Source organism: Lissotriton helveticus, chromosome 2_2 (genome assembly GCF_964261635.1).
Source record: "Lissotriton helveticus chromosome 2_2, aLisHel1.1, whole genome shotgun sequence".
Lineage (NCBI taxonomy): Eukaryota > Metazoa > Chordata > Amphibia > Caudata > Salamandridae > Lissotriton > Lissotriton helveticus.
The window spans coordinates 509,205,281-509,227,106 of record NC_136060.1 but is presented as its reverse complement, the minus strand read 5'-3'; the positions used below and the strand labels follow the sequence as shown (position 1 = coordinate 509,227,106).

General features: G+C 49.7%; 1 protein-coding gene across 1 annotated transcript in view; it reads right to left on the bottom strand.

The window, feature by feature from the left end:
• The window catches only part of RTKN (rhotekin), a 210,953-nt gene that overhangs the window by 24,672 nt on the left and 164,455 nt on the right, over positions 1-21,826 (bottom strand). Inside the window, exon 8 of the mRNA XM_078678794.1 lies at positions 10,039-10,170. Within this exon, the coding sequence (XP_078534920.1) occupies positions 10,039-10,170 (132 nt within the window). The remainder of the gene's footprint in view (positions 1-10,038; positions 10,171-21,826) is intronic.

Below are 21,826 nucleotides of genomic sequence, written 5' to 3'. Positions count from 1 at the left end.
TACTAAAAATTGATTTAGATGACAGGTGTTAAATGATTCAGCATTAGTAGCATGATTAGTGATCGGGCTATTCATGATCTTCGGAAAGGATTTGTGGATATTCTCTACTTTTTGGACAAAGAAATCTGCTATCGCTTCACAAGTTGCTGTAGAATGAGTATCTGGGGATTTAATCCTATCAGATGAGGTGAGTTCTTTGTAGATGACAAAGAGTTCTTTGGTGGAGTTATCAGCCGATTCAATTCTTTTGCTAAGAAAGTTCCTTTTGGCTATTCTAATCCTTTTATGGTAATTTTTTATACTAATTTTGTAGTCAAGTTTGGCTGTTTCATCATAATTACAGCGCCAGATGCGCTCTAGCTTTTTGCATTTAGATTTGATAGCTTTTAAATCAGCGTCAAACCATTGTGCCGATTTAAGACATCTTACAGGTGTCTTGGTAGTCCAAGGTGCAGTTGCGTCTAGCGCTCTTGTTAGCCAATTCTCGTAGTCTGTCCAGGCTTCCTCTATACTTTCTTTCAAAGGGGGGTGCCTGCTTTAAGGGCGAGTTCTAAATCGCCTTGTCTAAGTTTTCCCCATTGTCTGCGCTTAGATGTCGTCTGCTTGGTTTGTTGGGGTTGTTTATGCCCTCCTGGAATTGTGAATTTAATCAGAAAGTGGTCTGACCATAGTACCTGAATAGGAGGTTGGACCACCATTCCCTCCCAGTTCACAAAAATTGGGTCAAGAAGAAGACCTGCCTTATGGGTAGATTTAAGGGATTGTAATTTTAGATTGAGCATTTCTAAGGGTACAAGTAGTCCTTGTGCCTCCTTATTCTTTTCATTCTCAAGATGGAGGTTTAGATCCCCTAGGATAAGAAGTTTGTTGTAGCGTAGAGCAGACTGGGTAATTACCTCTATCAGATTTTCTATAACATTTGTGGCTCCTCCTGGCGGGCGATAGATTAGGTAGCCATTGAAGGTTATGTTAGGCTTGTATTTAATCGTGAAAAAAGCGGCTCGCTGTCTTTAATCGTAACACTTTCCAGGGTGCATGTTAAGTCGAGTTTATGGATGATAGCAATACCCCCTCCCCTCTGTTTATCTCGGTTCAATTTTAGTATGCCATAGTTTTCGGGTAGAGCTTCTAGGATATCTGGGGTGGATTCCTCATCCAGCCACGTCTCAGTCAAAAAAAGGACTTCTGGTTGTTGTTCTGTTAATAGATCGAATATTTCAAATTTGTGTTTTCTTAACGAACGACAATTGATCTGAAACATTGTCAGAGATTTAATCTTATATTCAGAAACATTGTTGTTGTTAAGATTTTGGGAGCAAGTCCTACAGCTCAATGGCATCACTTCAGCTTTCCATGAATGCCTGCATGTTTTTCTGATAGGTGGACAGAGTTTTTCTAGCTGCTCTTTAGAATATGTGATCATTCTTGGAGGGTCTGGAGGAATTCGAGCAGGGGTTTGTGCCCCTGTCCCCGGTCGGCCACGGACGGGCACAGACGGGCTTGCCTCTGGCGCGCCTGCTGCGCGTACGGGGAAGGGCGTTCATTTTATAGTGTCTGGGCCCAAATCACCCAAACACTAGAGCGCTGTCCTCGTCCTTGTTCAAGATGGCGCCCGAAATCTGCGCCTGGAGGGAAATGAGGTCGCTAATCAACAGGAGCCCAAAATCGGCATCCTGAGATTACAGGGGACTCTGGAGGTGAGATGCGGCAAGATGCGGCAGTGGGGGTGATTAAAAGCAGCACAAATCAAATCTGTGGAGTTAGGTGAAATGTCGGCGCAAATAAAATACAATAATGCTTTTTTTTAAAATGAGAGCCCTAAACTCCCGGCTTCCGCCTCAGGAGTCCTAGTTCAAGTGGTGGACAGATATTAGAGTGCTCTTTTATAGTGTCTGGGCCCAAATCGCCCAAACACTAGAGCGCTGTTCTCGTCCTCGTTCAAGATGGCGCCCGAAATCTGCGCCTGGAGGGAAATGAGATCGCTAATCAACAGGAGCCCAAAATCGGCATCCTGAGATTACATCGGACTCTGGAGGTGAGATGCGGCAAGATGCGGCAGTGGGGGTGATTAAAAGCAGCACAAAACAAATCTGTGGAGTTAGGTGAAATGTCGGCGCAAATAAAATACAATAATGCTATTTTTAAAAATGAGAGCCCTAAACTCCCGGTTTCCGCCTCAGGAGTCCTAGTTCAAGATCTAGATCTTCCTAATGACCCTTGAGTGATAAGCACGGCGGCTGAGGCCCATGATTAGATTATCACTAGATCATCCTAATGACCCTCGAGTGTTCAGCACAGCAGCTGTCCATCACTAGATCATCCTAATGACCCTTGAGTGATGAGCACGGTGGTGGCCATCACTAGATCTTCCGAATGACCCTCGAGTGATAAGCATGCGGCGGCCCATCACTAGATCGTCCTAATGACCCTCGAGTGATAAGCACGGCGGCGGCTGAGCATCACCAGATCTTCCGAATGACCCTCGAGTGATAAGCACAGCAGCTGACCATCACTAGATCGTCCTAATGACCCTCGAGTGATAAGCACGCCGAGGCTGACCATCACTAGATCGTCCTAATGACCCTTGAGTGATAAGCATGGCGGCGGCCCATGACTAGATCCTTCTAATGACCCTCGAGTGATAAGGACGGCGGTCCATCAATAGATCATCCTAATGACCCTCGAGTGATAAGGACGGCGGTGGCCCATCACTAGATCATCCTAATGACCCTCGAGTGATAAGGACGGCGATGGCCCATCACTAGATCATCCTAATGACCCTTGAGTGATATGCACGGTGGCGGTGACCCATCAGCCTAATGATACTCTGCTGGAGACTATTGCTGCGCTAGGCGTTCCTGCAATAAACACATGTGTAGTCTTGCATGGGACACTATTGCAATGCACCAAGCCATCATGCCTGAGAAGCAGGTAACTGTCCTGGCTGTGACCTGGTGTCTGATTGAAAGAGCAGAAGGATTTTCTGAAGCGACTGTATCTGTTCAGGGTAGGCTAACTTACGTTCTGAGTTGAGGATTGCTCCCAAGTATGCCTGAATTTGTTGGGGTTAGAAATGGGATTTTGTACATTGAAGTGAATCCCAAGTGGTGTAGAAGTTGTCTAGTGGTTTGAGTGTGTTTGCGGCATAGTTAGCAGGTGGCACTTTTGATGAGCCAGTCATCCAGATAAGGGAAGACGTGAATCTCTGCAAATGTACATGTGCGGCCATCACTGCGAGGCACTTTGTTAACTCGAAGGAGAGTCCCTGGAAGTGATAGTGTTGACCGCTGACTACAAACCTGAGGTAGCGCCGATGCCCTGTGTATTGGTATGCGGAAGTATGAGTCTTACAGGTTTAGAACGGTCATAAAGTCACGCGGCTGTATAAAAGGTACGGCATTCTGTGAGCTTATGAAAATGTTCTGAGAGGCTGTATTTGCTGCAGGGTCTTAAGTCTAGAATGGACCTAAGAGACTCGTCCTTTTTGGGAATTAGAAAATATAGGGAATACACTCATGAGCCCTGGTGTTTAGGTGGTACCGGCTCGATGGCTCCTTTGGGAAGAATCCATTGGTTTATGTGCTCTGCTGAAGGTCTGTGCTTGCGGAGTGGTATGGTGGGGGGTGTGGAAGTTAATTCCAGACAGTAATTGTACTGTATGATGTCCAGTACCCACTGGTCAGTGGTAATATTCCACCAAGTGGGGAAAAACCCTTGCAAATGTCCCGAAAGGTTGTTATGTGATCAGGGGCAGGAGGGGGAAGTCGGGGTTTGGTGACTGTGGCAGGGGTCGGTTTACCTCTACCTCCGGCGCTTTTACCCCTATAGGTGCCTCTGGAGAAACCTCTACCTAAGGGTGACCTGGCCTGTGGGCGATTGGACGCCGTGGAGGCTATTGGAGAGGTTTGTTATGAGCCTCCACGGAATGGGGGTGCAGTAAAAGGAACCTTTAAAAGTGGGCGCTTGAAGTGCACCCATAGCCTTAGCTGTCTCGGTATCCTTTAGTATCTGGTCCACCTGGGGCCCAAAAAAGATGCTGAACATCAAAAGGAAGGGCCAGTACGTTCTGCTGCACCTCTGGATTGAACCCTGATACATGAAGCCATGCTTGATGTCTGAGACGGGGACTTGACCGGATACCCCGAGGAGCAGTGTCGGCGGCATCAAGGGAACATCATATGAAGGCGATTCATTTTCCTTCATAAATGAACTCCTGCCCTCTTTTCCTGTGTTCCTCAGAGAGGTGTTGCAGAAGTTCCTCCATTTCATCCCAAGTGGCTCTGTCGTATCTGCCCAAGAGACCTACAGAATTGGCAATAGGCCAGTAGTTAGCGGACTGTGCTGCTACCCTTTTCCCCAAAGCATTTAGGGGCCCGATGTAGGTCGGTCGGTAACGGCCTAAAATCGGTATTTTCGGCCGTTACCGATCGGTAAATAGGTGATTGGCATGTAGGGGGCTTTATTTTACCTAATCGGTAAAATTACCGATTCGGTCATTTTACCGATTCGGTAAAATAAAAAATCTGTAAATTTACCGAATCTGAGCCACCCATATGTAGGTGGGACTCTTCAGAGTCCCAGGAGCCTTACCAAATCGGTATTTTACCATCAAATAAATTTGATGGTAAAATACCGATTCCGGTGTGCATGCACATGTGTGCATGCACACCTATGCCATGTGACAGGCAGACCTGCCCTTAGAGCATGTATGCCTGCCACATGGCACCCGAGCCTGTTTTGGGGGTGCCAGAGGGTGTCAAAGTGACACCCCCTGCACCCTTGTGGAAATCGGTATTTACCGATTCGGTAAATACCGAATCGGTAATGCCCATTCATTCCTATGGGCTTTATAGCCCATAGGAATGAATGGGCATTACCGAATCGGTAAATACCGAAATCATCCGATTCGGTATTCCAGCACATCTGGAATACCTACATGTCGACCCCATAGATTTACCGATTTTTAATTACCGAATCGGTAAAATTCGGTAATTTAAAATCGGTAAATGTATTTCACCTACATCTGGCCCTTAGTCTTTTTCGTCCTTTATCCAGCGTGAGGCATCTCCAGTTGTTTGGGAGTCGGCCCTCTTCTGCGCTGTGTGAACCACAACTGAGCCTGGAGGAAGCTGATCTCGAATATAAGGAGGATGTGAGGCGCACGTCCTATACATTTTACCCACTAATTACCCGAGCCTGGACAGGGTCCTGAAAATGTCGGCTGGTGATGGAACATACCATTAAGCATAGGGAGGGATTGTGTAGTGTGTGGTGGACAAGGTCTCAAATAGGAAATCCTCCACTATAGGATTTGAATAGAGGGGACTTTATGGTGAGCCGCTGCTCAGGAAAGGAGTTCCTGGTATGAGGAGGGATCATCCGTTGGAGATGGTCGAGCTGGGTAAAGATCAGGGTCGGTGTCTCTTGGGGGGTAAGGTAAAGTAACACGCTCCCAACCCAGACATCTCTGCCACATTAAGGCTTGAGCAATTGAATTCTGCCATAAATACAGTCTGCCTCACCGGGGACCGGCGCCAGAACACCAGTACGAGCGAGCGATTATAGAGTCCACGCGCTGTAGCTACCAGTGCACACATCATGCACAGCGAGTGAAGCGCATTGTCCCTCGGTTAAAGGGCTGGTCAGTAATCTGAATGTGCAATCACTTCCAGCGGTAGTGCAGTAATAAACGAATACGTGCAGTCCGGTGACAGCAGTCGACGCCTACTGCTTTATGAGTAGAGTACACGCGCTGCCCAGTAACTAAAGTGTGCCCCCAAGACCCAGTGCAAGGGGTACAGAGGAATTATCAATGATTGTAGTGTGCGTGCAGTGCTCCGTGAGTGAAGCATTTGCTCACTGCCCAGTGCTAATTTATTCACAGTTAATTAAAACCATTCAAACAGTCACGGCTCGAAGTACTCGCGAGGGGGGGTTGCGCCAAGGGAGAATAACATTGAGAAAACTTACCTGACCGCCTCTGCTCCTGGTCCGCGTTGGCGCCTCATCTTCAAACAGGAACCGGAACAGGAACAGCAGCACTGAGTGGCAACCCCTAAGCCAATCTGCAGCGCCAGGGCACAGTTACTCCACGCCCGCAGCACACCCATTAGGAGACCGAGGGGCTCCTAATGGGCATGCGCTAACAAGTAAGAACACAAGTGCGCATGAGTGGGCACAGTGCGAAAATTCGCTCTCCCTCCCCACTCATGCGCACTTGTGTTGTGCTGCTGCTTGCTGCCCCCATGTCTGACAATGCATGTCAGTCAACATGACGCCAGACCGCCCACCCCCTTCAGTATCTGAAGGGGGTGGGCGGTCTGACGTCATGCTGATTGGCATGCATTGTCAGTTCTCCCTCGGCGTCGGTGTTTGGACTTAAGTAAACTATTCAGTTTACTTAAGTTCAGAAACGTCGGAGCTGCGGGCGGCAGCGGGCGGGGGGGCTACGCCCCCACGCCCCAATGGACGCACCGCGCCTGGTACTCACACATGGTTGAGCTGCAGGAAGGTGTTTGGTCTCCAAGTCTGAGCTGGCACTGTCCTCTAGTGAGTACACCTCCTCGCCTCTGCCTGATGTTCTTGAACTCTTCAGTGCCAAAAAGGACCACCGGGTCTTCTCTGCTCTTCCTCAACATCTACGAACATCAAGCTCGGTGGTCGCGGAGAGTCTTCTTCGATCTGAAGAAGCAGCAAGCGTTGTAAGCAATCTCGTTCTGCTCGGGCGAGAGACAAAGGTTACAGACCAGATCGGTCTGTGGATATTTTGAGTGGCAGCACGTATAATATCTAACAGGCGTTTATTCCATCACCCTTGTGACATGGATTGGAACCAATCAGAAGTCCCAAGAAAAAAGGCCCAAAAGGGTGAGGCCCCACAAGGGACTGAGATCGAATCTGAGGACCCCAGGGCATCTGGAGTCGTCGACACGGAATGGAATAAAAATGGGATTCACAATCGAAAACAACGCCGACAGTAAAAAGCTATCTGTTGGAACTGAAAAGAGTACCGACGATGGTCTCGAACAGGAGCATGGGAGCACACGTACGAACCCGATGGCAGAAAGAAAACAATCTAACAATGGAGTCAATGCCAATGCTCATTGATTGCAACAGGAGGAGTCACTGAACATAGTGACTCTAAAGACTTCTTTGAAGAAACAAACGTACACACATCCGGGCCCAACATTAAATGGCAGGAGTATGTAGAGCGTGTGTACGTACAGCCACACATGCCTCAAGGGTCCTTTGCTTCTTATAAGATGGGCAACAGCAGAGGAAACAGCCCACTTCAAAGAAAAGCTACACTTTGCGAAGAAACAGTGCAAGCATCCCTCCCTCATAGGACAGGTACGGCTCGGGTACCATCAGCCCAAGCTTGTCCCGTCACAGGACAGGTACAAGGTGGACAGCAGCAGTGCAAGCATCCCTCCCTCAGAGGACAGGTACGGCTCGGGTACCATCAGCCCAAGCTTGTCCCGTCACAGGACAGGTACAAGGTGGACAGCAGCAGTGCAAGCATCCCTCCCTCAGAGGGCAGGTACGGCTCGGGTACCATCAGCCCAAGCTTGTCCCGTCACAGGACAGGTACAAGGTGGACAGCAGCAGTGCAAGCATCCCTCCCTCAGAGGACAGGTACGGCTCGGGTACCCTCAGCCCAAACTTGTCCCGTCACAGGACAGTTACAAGGTGGACAGCAGCAGTGCAAGCATCCCTCCCTCAGAGGGCACGTACGGCTCAGGTACCATCTGCCCAAGCTTGTCCCGTCACAGGACAGTTACAAGGTGGACAGCAGCAGTGCAAGCACCCCTCCCTCAGAGGGCAGGTACGGCTCGGGTACCATTAGCCCAAGCTTGTCCCGTCACAGGACAGTTACAAGGTGGACAGCAGCAGTGCAAGCACCCCTCCCTCAGAGGGCAGGTACGGCTCGGGTACCATTAGCCCAAGCTTGTCCCGTCACAGGACAGTTACAAGGTGGGCAGCAGCAGTGCAAGCATCCCTCCCTCAGAGGGCAGGTACGGCTCGGGTACCATTAGCCCAAGCTTGTCCCGTCACAGGACAGTTACAAGGTGGGCAGCAGCAGTGCAAGCTTTACTTCCTCCAAGAACAGAGACTGCCAGGCAGGAAGAGAGCAAGCTTCCCTCACTCACAGAATCAGCAAGTGCAATGCTCCATTTCCCAAAGAAGATATCCAAAGGGCGGCTAGTAGAGGCTTTTATCACTCCCAGAACATGCACAGTTCAGACACGAGGGGCATGTGGGTTATAGACAGATCTCTGGAGGCGGGGCTCCACTCAGTGAGAGAAATGTATTGATGGATGAATGAGTGAATATGTCCAGATGATTTTCCAAGGGAGCCTCCTGAAAGTGCTGCTGCGGTCACGAGGAGACCTGCGTCTAGTGTTGCTCCTTTGGTGTTCCTTGTATTGAGAGGTAGGGAGTACCTACTAGGCCCTTCTTATTTACAGTGGCCGGCCACAGCCTAAGTAGCCATTGGAAAGGTTTTGAATAGGGGTGGGCGTAATTTGCGTAGTTGCTTGTTCCGCCCGTTCGCGATGCTTTTTTCCTGTTCGCGAACGCTGTTTGTGTGCTCGGAGAGAAATACCTCACGAACACGCATTTTGAAAGCGCGAACAAGCAAAAAATTCTGCGAAGCCGCGGATCGCGGAATTTTTGGCAATTCCACATTGTCCACAGAACGCAAAATTACCCAAATTCTGTGAGCAGAACAAAATTTTGCCGCCCAGGCCTAGTTTTTAATTTTCATGAACCAAATGCTGCGGAATCCCAACCTCAGTGCTGCACCTGTTAACCATGTGGAGAGCCAGCAGTGTGTACGTGGGTCACGCATGCAATGTCCTTTCTTACCTTGGCTACGGAAACTGCACCCCTGAAGTGTACATGGAGCCATTAGTAAAGACGCTGCATGCTATATACAAACTCCGACCGCCTGCACTGAGGGCATTGTAGCACCTGAGTCATCACTTCACAGTGCTAGCTACTGCACCAATAACGGCTATACATAATACAAGCATGTACAAGTGCCATTATGTAAACCACAATGGGGAGTGAGCCTGTTAAGGGAGTTGGGGAGGGGGATTCATTGCAAAACTATCAATAGAAAGAGAACCCCCTACACCATACATTTTTCAAGGGTAACAGAGGCTGCTAAATTACTACGAGCGTCCTCATTCAAAACAACATTTAGTATATTTTAGAAAGTTATTTCGAGATCATCAAACACCCGTACATAAATATAAAAGTGTACAAGACACATTTATTTCAGAACATAACAAAAATTAGATACAGTAGCGACACAAACGGTACGAATAAGCAAAATAAAAATACTTTTTGTGGACCTATAGCACATGCACAAAAGTCTTCTTTGATTGCGTAATGATTATGGTGACTTCACATGAATGTTTAAAAATGTTGGAACATACAATCAACAACCAATCACAGAGCTGAAATGTACATTGTCAACATGCGTCCGCATAACACAAACCTTGTTGGTGCAGTATTATTGGGGGAAGAGGAGATATTAAGCAGAGCAGGCAGTGCTTAATTTGTAAAAGTATAAGTGCCGGGGCTCTAGTCACGAGGTCTCTGCAGCTTGCACCACCCATTGCCACTGCCAGCTTTGCCAATGATAGAACCAACACAACTACTAACCAGCACACTGCTACAAGTGAGACAATTCAGACTATTCCAGGCCCCCAGAGCTATACAAACAGCTTGGGCAGCAGGTATTAGTTGCTTTTACTGCACACTGAATGTATAAACAATTGCTGTTCTGTGCTGAACTCTAAATTATGCAAACAGCGCCACCATGGGGCAGCTCTCATAAGTGCAGGTGTCGACAATTAAATACCGGTCCAACAATCAAGTGCCGGTGCCGAGCACCAGAAACCACTGGCTCAAATTAAGCACTGAGAGCAGGAAAGAGAAAGGGAAACTAAAGAGAAAGAGGCCTTGACAATACAAAAGGATAACAGAAGAGGTGGTGTCCCTCCCCCCCCCCAAGGCCAGACCACCTACCTTGTTTATCGCGATGGTGAGCGCCGGCTCCACCCTGGCCTCCGCCTCATCCTGCCGCCGGTAACAGAAGAGATTGCACCCACGCAGGACGCAGAACATGGGCGCCCACTGCTGCGGTTCCCCCGCCTGCTGCTGCAAAGCAAAAGAGAGGAGAGGGTGGGTCACGGCGCTGTGTGACCGTGAGCTGCTGCGAAGCACAAGAGAGAAGAGGGTGAGTCAAGGCACTGTGCGACCGTGAGCTGCTGTGAAGCGCAAGAGAGGAGAGGGTGAGTCAAGGCGCTGTGTGACCGTGAGCTGCTGCGAAGCACAAGAGAGAAGAGGGTGAGTCAAGGCACTGTGCGACCGTGAGCTGCTGTGAAGCGCAAGAGAGGAGAGGGTGAGTCAAGGCGCTGTGTGACCGTGAGCTGCTGCGAAGCACAAGAGAGGAGAGGGGTGAGTCAAGGCGCTGTGTGGCCGTGAGCTGCTGCGAAGCACAAGAGAGGAGAGAGTGAGTCAAGGCGCTGTGTGTCCGTGAGCTGCTGCGAAGCACAAGAGAGGAGAGGGGTGAGTCAAGGCGCTGTGTGACCGTGAGCTGCTACGAAGCACAAGAGAGGAGAGGGTGAGTCAAGGCGCTGTGTGACCATGAGCTGCAGTGAAGCACAAGAGAGGAGAGCCTGAGTCAAGGCGCCGTGTGACCGTGAGCTGCTGCAAAGCACAAGAGAGGAGAGGGGGGAGTCAAGGCGCTGTGTGACCGTGATATGCTGCGAAGCACAAGAGAGGAGAGGGTGAGTCAAGGCGCTGTGTGACCATGAGCTGCAGTGAAGCACAAGAGAGGAGAGCGTGAGTCAAGGGGCCGTGTGACCGTGAGCTGCTGCAAAGCACAAGAGAGGAGAGGGGGGAGTCAAGGCGCTGTGTGACCGTGATATGCTGCGAAGCACAAGAGAGGAGAGGGTGAGTCAAAGCGCTGTGTGACCATGAGCTGCAGTGAAGCACAAGAGAGGAGAGGGTGAGTCAAGGCGCTGTGTGACCATGAGCTGCAGTGAAGCACAAGAGAGGAGAGGGTGAGTCAAGGCGCTGTGTGACCATGAGCTGCAGTGAAGCACAATAGAGGAGAGGGTGAGTCAAGGTGCTGATTGACCGTGAGCTGCTGCGACTCACAAGAGAGACAGGGGTGAGTCAAGGTGCTGTGTGGCCGTGAGGTGCAGTGGAGCACAAGAGAGGAGAGGGTGAGTCAAGGCGCTGTGTGGCCGTGAGGTGCTGCGAAGCACAAGAGAGGAAAGGGGTGAGTCAAGACGCTGTGTGACCGTGAGGTGCAGTGGAGCACAAGAGAGGAGAGGGTGAGTCAAGGCGCTGTGTGACCATGAGCTGCTGCGAAGCACAAGAGAGGAGAGGGTGAGTCAAGGCGCTGTGTGACCATGAGCTGCTGCGAAGCACAAGAGAGGAGAGGGGTGAGTCAAGGCGCTGTGTGACCATGAGCTGCAGTGAAGCACAAAAGAGGAGAGGGGTGAGTCAAGGCGCTGTGTGACCGCGAGCTGCTGCAAAGCACAAGAGAGGAGAGGGGTGAGTCAAGGCGCTGTGTGACCATGAGCTGCAGTGAAGCACAAGAGAGGAGAGGGTGAGTCAAGGCGCTGTGTGACCGTGAGCTGCTGCAAAGCACAAGAGAGGAGAGGGTGAGTCAAGGCGCTGTGTGACCATGAGCTGCAGTGAAGCACAAGAGAGGAGAGGGTGAGTCAAGGCGCTGTGTGACCATGAGCTGCTGCTAAGCACAAGAGAGGAGAGGGGTGAGTCAAGGCGCTGTGTGACCGTGAGCTGCAGTGAAGCACAAGAGAGGAGAGGGTGAGTCAAGGCGCTGTGTGACCGTGAGCTGCTGCTAAGCACAAGAGAGGAGAGGGGTGAGTCAAGGCGCTGTGTGACCGTGAGCTGCTGCTAAGCACAAGAGAGGAGAGGGGTGAGTCAAGGCGCTGTGTGACCGTGAGCTGCAGTGAAGCACAAGAGAGGAGAGGGTGAGTCAAGGCGCTGTGTGACCGTGAGCTGCTGCGAAGCACAAGAGAGGAGAGGGGTGAGTCAAGGCGCTGTGTGACCGTGAGCTGCAGTGAAGCACAAGAGAGGAGAGGGTGAGTCAAGGCGCTGTGTGACCGTGAGCTGCTGCTAAGCACAAGAGAGGAGAGGGGTGAGTCAAGGCGCTGTGTGACCGTGAGCTGCTGCTAAGCACAAGAGAGTAGAGGGGTGAGTCAAGGCGCTGTGTGACCGTGAGCTGCAGTGAAGCACAAGAGAGGAGAGGGGTGAGTCAAGGCGCTGTGTGACCATGAGCTGCTGCAAAGCACAAGAGAGTAGAGGGGTCAGTCAAGGCGCTGTGTGACCATGAGCTGCAGTGAAGCACAAGAGAGGAGAGGGTGAGTCAAGGCGCTGTGTGACCGTGAGCTGCTGCGAAGCACAAGAGAGGAGAGGGTGAGTCAAGGCGCTGTGTGACCGTGAGCTGCTGCTAAGCACAAGAGAGGAGAGGGTGAGTCAAGGCGCTGTGTGACCATGAGCTGCTGCTAAGCACAAGAGAGGAGAGGGTGAGTCAAGGCGCTGTGTGACCATGAGCTGCAGTGAAGCACAAGAGAGGAGAGGGGTGAGTCAAGGCGCTGTGTGACCGCGAGCTGCTGCGAAGCACAAGAGAGGAGAGGGTGAGTCAAGGCGCTGTGTGACCGTGAGCTGCTGCGAAGCACAAGAGAGGAGAGGGGTGAGTCAAGGCGCTTTGTGGCCGTGAGCTGCAGTGAAGCACAAGAGAGGAGAGCCTGAGTCAAGGCGCGTGTGACGTGAGCTGCTGCTAAGCACAAGAGAGGAGAGGGGTGAGTCAAGGCGCTGTGTGACCGTGAGCTGCAGTGAAGCACAAGAGAGGAGAGGGTGAGTCAAGGCGCTGTGTGACCGTGAGCTGCAGTGAAGCACAAGAGAGGAGAGGGTGAGTCAAGGCGCTGTGTGACCGTGAGCTGCTGCGAAGCACAAGAGAGGAGAGGGGTGAGTCAAGGCGCTGTGTGACTGTGAGCTGCAGTGAAGCACAAGAGAGGAGAGGGTGAGTCAAGGCGCTGTGTGACCGTGAGCTGCTGCTAAGCACAAGAGAGGAGAGGGGTGAGTCAAGGCGCTGTGTGACCGTGAGCTGCTGCTAAGCACAAGAGAGGAGAGGGGTGAGTCAAGGCGCTGTGTGACCGTGAGCTGCAGTGAAGCACAAGAGAGGAGAGGGGTGAGTCAAGGCGCTGTGTGACCGTGAGCTGCTGCTAAGCACAAGAGAGGAGAGGGGTGAGTCAAGGCGCTGTGTGACCGTGAGCTGCAGTGAAGCACAAGAGAGGAGAGGGGTGAGTCAAGGCGCTGTGTGACCATGAGCTGCTGCAAAGCACAAGAGAGGAGAGGGGTGAGTCAAGGCGCTGTGTGACCATGAGCTGCAGTGAAGCACAAGAGAGGAGAGGGTGAGTCAAGGCGCTGTGTGACCGTGAGCTGCTGCGAAGCACAAGAGAGGAGAGCGTGAGTCAAGGCGCTGTGTGACTGTGAGCTGCTGCGAAGCACAAGAGAGGAGAGGGGTGAGTCAAGGCGCTTTGAGGCCGTGAGCTGCTGCTGCGCAGCACAAGAGAGGACAGGGGTGAGTCAAGGCGCTTTGTGGCCGTGAGCTGCTGTTCACAAGCATCGCCCGACTCTGGCATGAACCACTAACACACAAGCCACACAGTCTAGGCGTGAGGGGTGGAGGGCAGGTAGAGTGGTGGAGTTTTGGGGAAGGGTGACAAGGGGAGGGCTCAGAAGGGGTGTGACTGGAGGGCTGAGGGCTGAGGGAGGGTGAGGGTGAGGGTGGAAGGCTAGGGAAGGGTGAGAAGTGGGGGGCTCGGAAAGGGCATGGGTGGAGGGCTTTGGAAGGGTGAGGGTGGAAGGCTAGGGAAAGGTGAGAAGCGGAAGGGCTGAAAGGGGTGTGAGTGGAGTGCTGGAGAAGGTTGAGGGGTGGAGGGCTCGGAGTGGGCATGGGTGGAGGGCTGGGGAAGGGTGAGAAGTAGAGTTCTGTGAAAGGGTGTGAGTGGAGGGCTGGGGAAGGTAGCGGGATAGAGGGCTGGGGGCTTCAGAGCGGAGCGATACAAAGCACTGGCTGATGACTCGCAGTCTGTCTTTCTTTTTTCTTTTTCTTTGTGTAGATTTCTTTATTTTGTGGCCTACAGAGGCTGCTCAAGGTTTCCCCAACTTCGCGGTGGGAGCTGGAACAAGCTTTGTCCCACCAGCACAGCTTGCGGATCACCAACAGGCAGTTGCTGCACAATTATCTGAACAGTTCCACAGCTGACCTCAGGGTGGCAGCAGAGGCCCGCCGCAGAAACTGCAGGAGCCAGAAAATGTCAACAGAGCTTTCTCTCTCGCCCAGTGATGACACTGGAATGTACCCCAAAACCCATTCATGGGGGTCAAGGTATGGCAGAAGAAAGGGGTGGAGTCACGAGGGTAGGATCATGAAAACCAGCGTTTGACAGTCAACTTATACATTTAATTTAAAAAATCGGTGGAAAGAAACTGACAAGGACGCATGTATTTGTAATTGTAATTGCATTTATATAGCGCTTACTACCCATGACGAGGCATTGAAGCGCTGTACGGCGAGTAGCACGCTACTGCGTAGCCCAATGCTAACTGTGAATCCAGTGGTTATTGTCAATTAATGTGATTAGTCATTTGTGTTCAACAAAAGATGACATCCATTATCCTTCAGTCCCTTTGTGATAGATTACAATAACACCAGTTGCGTCTGGTCATTAGTGGAGGCTCTGGGGGTCTCAGGTGAACGGTTAGTGAGACAGAGAGGCTGGTGGGATCAGGGTATGTTCGGTTGCAAGGCTGGGGTTTTAAAGAGGAGAGGTTGTGATCTATGAAATGAGGTGTCAGCCAATTGCAGAAATACAATAAAACCGATTATGGCAGACGGGCATGAGAGTGAGACGAGGCGATACTCAGAAATACAAGGCATACGAAGGATGGAGGGTGAGAGGAGGGGACGCTGGAAAAAGAAAGGAGTGAAATCAAGCGGAAGGAAGTCAGTGGCGTCGTGAACCCCCACTTCACCAGCTTGAGGGGGGGTGGAGGGGCGAGGAACTAACTGAAGCTTATCAGTGTGCAAAACTGCACCGGCTCGGCTCGCTTGTTGCATCATGGGGGATATAAATGAGTAGGTATTACTTTTATTTATTTTATTTATTTATTTATTCAGAGTTTTATATAGCGCGCACAAGATCTTTACAGATATCAGAGCGCTTTACAGACACAAGGGTGAGGATAGCAGGAGGGTGACGCAACATAAAATTGGGTGCAGTATAAGTTCAAAATCATGATCAGATAGCAGTCACGTGTCAATAAACAATCAGGTAAACGATAATATAAGACGAAACTGAGTCTTTGATCCACCTACAATAGAGATAAGGAGAGCTTAGGCTAAAGGGATGGCTTATGACAATATCTAAGAGTTACAAAGAATAAGGGGTAGGGACATCGAGTTTCAGCAAACTAACGAGAATAGTCTAGTAATAGGTGGTTAGTGAGTAGCATAATAGAGTATACTGTTCATAATAGAATTACGACAAACAAGAAGAATCAAAAGGATCGCAATCAGGAAGAATATGATATTATTTGACATTCGACAATCAGGTAGCCAGAGATACCCATGTGGTGCGGAGTCTCTGATCAACAAACAATAAAGTTCAGGTGTACTTAGCCATAAGGATCGCTTTCACCTCTTTCTTAAAGAAGGCCGTGGAGGAGATAAGCCTGGTTTCGGGAGGGAGTGCGTTCCAGATCCTCGGTGCCATTCCTGAGAAGGAACGTTTGTACGTTTTTTCCTTCCGGAATCTGCGTAGTTTCAGGAGTAGATTTTTTGTACTTCTAATTGAACCCCAAACCTCCTGAGATAGTCAGCTTTTGAGTGAGGTAGTTAGGTGCCTTGTGGTGTACGGCCGCGTGTGTCATCACAGCAATTTCCAGTTGTATTCTTGCTTCAAAGGGCAGCCATTTCAGAGATTTCAAGTCAGGAGTTATATGGGAGTGTTTTCTTGAGCCAGTAATGAGTCTCGCGGCAGCGTTCAAGGAGGCTCTTAGGGGTGCAGTTGTTGCTAGAGGGAGACCACTGAGTGTCACAATTCCGTAGTCTATTCGAGGGATGACGAGGGCTTGTACAGCATTTTGGAAGTCTTTGGCTGGGAGGAAGGGTTTAAGTTTCCTCAATGTGTTGATTTGGAAATTAGCTCCTTTCGTTGCTTTGCTAATGTGCTGTTGCATGTTGAGCTTTGCGTCAAGTGTGATACCTAAGGATTTCGCAGAGTCCACGATGGTGGGCCGGACATTGAGTGCTGTTAGGTGATTGAGCCACATTTGGGTAGTGGTAGTTTTCGCAGGGGGTGATATCAGTAGGAACTCCGTTTTCAGAGCATTTAGTTTGAGGTGATTGTCGGCCAACCATGATTGGGTCTTTATAAGAGTGTAGTTCAGGAGTTTGATATCTTCCGGGGATTGTACCTTTAGGTAGAGTTGAGTGTCATCGGCGTACATATGGAAGTGTACATTGGATGCTTGGAGCAAGGTGGCAAGTGGTTCCATGATTAGGTTGAACAGTGTGGGTGAGAGTGAGGATCCTTGTGGAACTCCTAGGTCGACTGGCACAGGCGAAGACAGCTCCTCATTGATCTTGAACTTCTGAGACCGATTGTGTAGGAAGGAGGTGAACCATTTGAGAACAGTCCCGGATAAGCCCATTCTAGTGTTTAGTAGCTCCAGGAGGTTCTCATGTTTGACCGTGTCAAATGCTGATGAAAGGTCGAGAAGGATGAGGAGGCAGGAATCATTGCGATCAAGAATTTGGAGGGCGTCATCAATTATGTGAGTCATGGCCGTTTCCGTGCCGTGTTTCGCTCGGAAGCCTGATTGGTGAGGGTTGAGGAGGTCAAACTTGTCAATGTGTTTTGTTAGTTGGAGTTGTACACATTTTTCCAGCAGTTTGGCCAAGGTGGGGATGTTTGTGATGGGCCGGTAATTGTTCAGGTCAGACGGGTCAGCTGTAGGTTTCTTGAGTATGGGCGTGACTTGCCCCACCTTGAGAGAGTCAGGGATGAGACCTTGTTGAAGGGAACTGTTAATGATTTTGGTACAGAGAGGGAGGAGCAAGGGGGTGAAGTCTTTTACCGCATTAGCGGGTAGGGGGTCTGAGAGGTGATTGGAGGGCTTCAAGGTGCCGAGCAGTCTGTGTATTGCTTCTTCAGAGTAGGTGTCGAAGGACATCCATGATGCACTATTCTTAGGCTGAGTGTTAGACATCCTGATGCGGCCAAGGTTTTGGCTTACATCATTGAGGAGATCAATTCTTATGTTGTCGGTCTTTAGCTTGAAGAAAGCAGAAAAGTCTTCGCTGTTTGGGATATCGCTTGTTGTATTATTAGATTGTAGGCGTTGAGGCTTTGTTTGACTTTTGACTAGTTCGAACAATTTTCTTGGTCGGTTTTTCGCTTGGTCAAGCTGGAGGCTAAAGAAGTCAGATTTCGCACGCTTGATTTTCCTAAAGTAGGCATTTCTCTTGTTCTTGAGCAATTTGCGATGTAGTGTTGAGGGGGCAGCTCTCCAAGTGCGCTCAGCCGATCGCATAGCACGCCTGTCTTCATTAAGTCTGCCGTCATACCAAGGGTTTGAGCTCTTGGTGGAGACTCTCTTTAGTTGCAGTGGGGCGGTTTAGTTGATTATTGAGTTCATAGAGTCGAGGTAGAGGTCGGTCAGTGATTGAACATCAGAGACGTCGGCAGGGGAAAGGAGGAGCCTGTAGGTGTGGGGAGGTAGGGTGTTGGGGTTAAGATTCTTCATGTCCCTTTTCCAGATCTTGGATTTGGTGGGTTGAGCCGGGTAATGTTTGACTTTTTCATTGATAAAGAAGGTGATGACGTGGTGATCTGACCAGTCACAGGGTTGGATTTCCCCCAGTTGGGTAGAGTCCTCTTTGGCGATGATGAGATCGAGTATCGACCCTTTATCATGTGTTGGGCTGTTGCATATTTGAGTGAGGTCAAGCGCTTTTAGGAAAGTTTTGAGACTATTCACCACTGCGTCTTTCTGATCGTTCCAATGGAGATTAAAGTCACCCAGGTAGATTTGAGTGATCTGCCGACCAGCGTTGGAAGTGACATTTGATGTCGCAAAAATCATAAAAGCATAAAGAAAACACATATTACATAATAGTTAGCAAAGATAAAAATCTATAAAATACAAAAAAGTAAAAACATTATCCAATCATAAGGTTTGGTCACAAACAACGGTTAAAACAAGAATGTTGTAATCTATACAAATTGTAAGAGCTTGGGGGATGTAGTCCGCAGGTCTGTAACTCTTGCTGCCGGCCTGCCTCTGTACAACTACAACTCCCAGAAGCCTCCACCGGCTGCTTCAGCTCCGGCGAGACACAGTGACAGGGAGTCGGAGTCTGCCCTCGAGCCCTGTCCCTCCCTTCCATGGCTGACAGGATGTCAGTTTTCTGTTTGGACAGAAGTTACGTTGAGGAGAGCAGACCCTCAACTGCCTTTCTCTCCCCTCTTCGTTAATGAGATACTGCTGTTGAAGGGTTTCTAATTTTTAATTCACATAATTTTCATATTAATCTTGGCCTATACGAACGAGAAACACCAATGTTATGGTACAAGAATTTGTATAGCGGACGTCCACCAGGTGGTTTCATGGCGCTAGAGTCAAGGGCAGGCTACAACACTGAGAGGGTTACGTTAGTCATACGCCTGGGAGAACAGCCACATCTTTAGCTGTTTCCTAAACTGCGCGTAAGAGATCTCGGACCTCAGCTCCATAGGGAGAGAGTTCCAGAATTGAGGGGCCAAGACCGCAAATGTTAGTCCCCCATGTTTCTTGCGTTTGGAGGATGGGATGACCAGAACATTCAAATGGGAGGACTGAAGGTCCCGAGAAGGCATGTAGCGCTGAATCCTAGAGGAGATGAATGAATACCGGACTGTTGCCAGAGAGGGTTTTGAAAATGATTCATCCTAGCTCGAAGGCACAGCGCTTGGCTACTGGTAGCCAGTGTAGGCTTTTCATTAGTGGCCCAACATGGTGCCATTTGGGCCGGTGGTAGATGAATCTGGCCGCTTTGCTCTGCACCAGCTGCAGGCGTTTAAGTTGATATGACGGGATACCAGAATACAATGAGCTGGCATAATCAACGTGGGAGATAACTAGAGCCTAGATGGATAGGATACGGAAGAGGTGTGGCGCCGCGGCCAGGGCGACTGACTCTGGAATCTGGGGATCACGGTTCGATCCCCGGCACCGGCGGCAGATTAGCCCAGCACCATGTGACTCTGGGCAATAGCTTGCTTAATCTTCCCGACGGCCCCCAGCGCCTAGAGACCCTTACGGGTGATTGTGCGCTTTACAAATGTGGATTATTATTATTATAGGGTCAGGGGGGGGAACATCCTTTTCAACGCAACTTTTACCACGCAGTGCCTTTACAACGCAACTATTACAACGCATGTTATTACAACGCATTGCGCTGGGGGGCGCTCTAGGATAAGGAATAGATTTAATTTACTATCCAACACCATCCCTACTATCCACGGGGACTGGAGTTGGAATAGTAAATTAAACTATTCACTATCCAGCACCCCTTAACGCTATGCGTTGTAACAGCATGCGTTGTAAAAACTGCGATGTAAAGGCATGCGTGGTAAAACCATGCGTTGTAACGTCATACATCCGGTCAGGGCGTCGGTGGTCAGGAATCTGCTGATCTTCCTGATCCTTCGCGATTGGAAGAAACAGGAGGAGACCACCGACCCGATCTGAGCTTTCATAGACAGGTCGCTGCTGATCACAATGCCCAGGCTTTTGATACAACATGCTGGGAGTGGGGGGCTGCCCTGTTGGGGTGGCCAGAAGTTGGAGTTCCAGGGATTGGCTGGCCCACCCGTTAGGATCAGCTCCGTTTTATCGGGGTTTAGTTTTAGCTGATTGCTGTTCATCCAGTCGCTGATGAATTCCATGGCGGATTGGAAGTAGGAAACAGATGATGCCGATTGATCGATCTCGTATACCAATTGGAGATTGCCAGCATAATTAAAGGTTCCAACCTTTCTTTCTCTGAGAGAGCAGATCAAGGGTAGTAGATCCAGATTAAAGAGAAGTGGAAAGAGAGAGGAACCCTGGGGAACCCCACAGGTCACTTTCTTTTTGGTAGAGCTAGCCAGTCGTGCTGGTAGAATGAAGATGCAGCCCTCCTCAGCTCTGCTACCGTTTTTGTCTAAGTGACAGCTTTATTTAGTTAAATGCATTCATGTTTGGCACCTTTTGCACTAATAGTGGCACACATGATTGATTGTTTTCTGTGTAATATTTTCTTACCGACATGGAGTGTGAAGGTGACTAGACGGGCCATTAGTGTGAGGAAACGTGAGGAGACAAAGTTGTTAGAAACTGTTACCAAAATGAGACAAAAATGGATAAATCCTGTTGAGGTAAATGACCTATTGCGGCAGTCTAGAGCACGCTGCAGGGCTGTTCGTATTTTAGGGGGTTCCTCCGAATGGGGCAGGAGGGTGAAATAGTTGGAGGCATTGCTCTGAGTAGGATACTCTCGAGTAATTGTGCGCGCTACAAATCCCCATATAACATAATATAACATAGGTCCTGGAGAGCTAACAAAGGATAAGTTTAATTTCTTTTTCTCCACATCGCCTCATCGAGTGGCCAGACGAGAAATCCAGAAAACAATCGCCTGCCGGACTCGTGTTCCAGAGGTAATGCAGGAAGCCTGCGGGTAGCTATTGGTGTGTGGAAATTGGCTTGATGACAAAGGAAACGGATGTCATGTATTCACGGGGCATGATGGCAGGTATCGTTTTCGTCAAGACTATGGGCACTTGGCATCGCCAACGGAGGTTCAGAAGGAACAACTGGGCAAAGCAAAAGAGTGGACGTTTGAGTTGCATGTCGCCCTTTCTGAAATGTCTTGAGCATTAAGAGCACGAGCGTCTGCTGAGGCATGGCTCCATGTCGCCTCGTCTTGTTCGCGAGGTTGTCGCGGGCATCGTTTCGATTGGAAGCCTAGATCTGAATGATTTTTAATGAGAATAGCTCCACTAATTTGGATTTGGAATGAATTGCTGCCTTATGTTGCATAATACATTATTTCATTTTTTAAATCTTTTGTCCGGCTATACACCAGGGTTGCGTGGAAATATTACTGTGCCCATCAATCTGAGAATGGAAGAGAACTTCCTGAATTTTAGAAAGAAGTTAAAAAGTCATCTTTCCCCACAGTCCACTTAGGTACTCGTACTAGTCCAGACAGCGCTAGAAAGCCCTGGTAAGGTAGCCATGCACGGTACAAATCTGCTGAATAGAATAGAAGACAAATAAGCACTGGCAAAGCCAAAAGGTATCGCCTTTGTGAGAGCTATTGGCTTTAACACTGTCTTTTAGCGATGTTGTACAGCAGGCGTAGAGTAGAGTGGCATGAAGGAGAGTGGCGAAGAGTGGAATAAAATACAGTGGAGTGGCGTAGAGTAAAGTGAAGAGGTGTGGCGTAGAGTACAGTGGAGTGGAGTGGCGTAGAGTGAAATAACGTACAGTGGAGTGGCATAGAGTAAACTGAAGAGGTTTGGCGTAGAGTACAGTGGAGTGGCGTAGAGTGAAATAACGTACAGTGGAGTGGAGTGGCGTAGAGTGGAATAACGTACAGTGGAGTGGCGTAGAGTAAAGTGAAGAGGTGTGGCGTAGAGTACAGTGGAGTGGAGTGGCGTAGAGTGAAATAACGTACAGT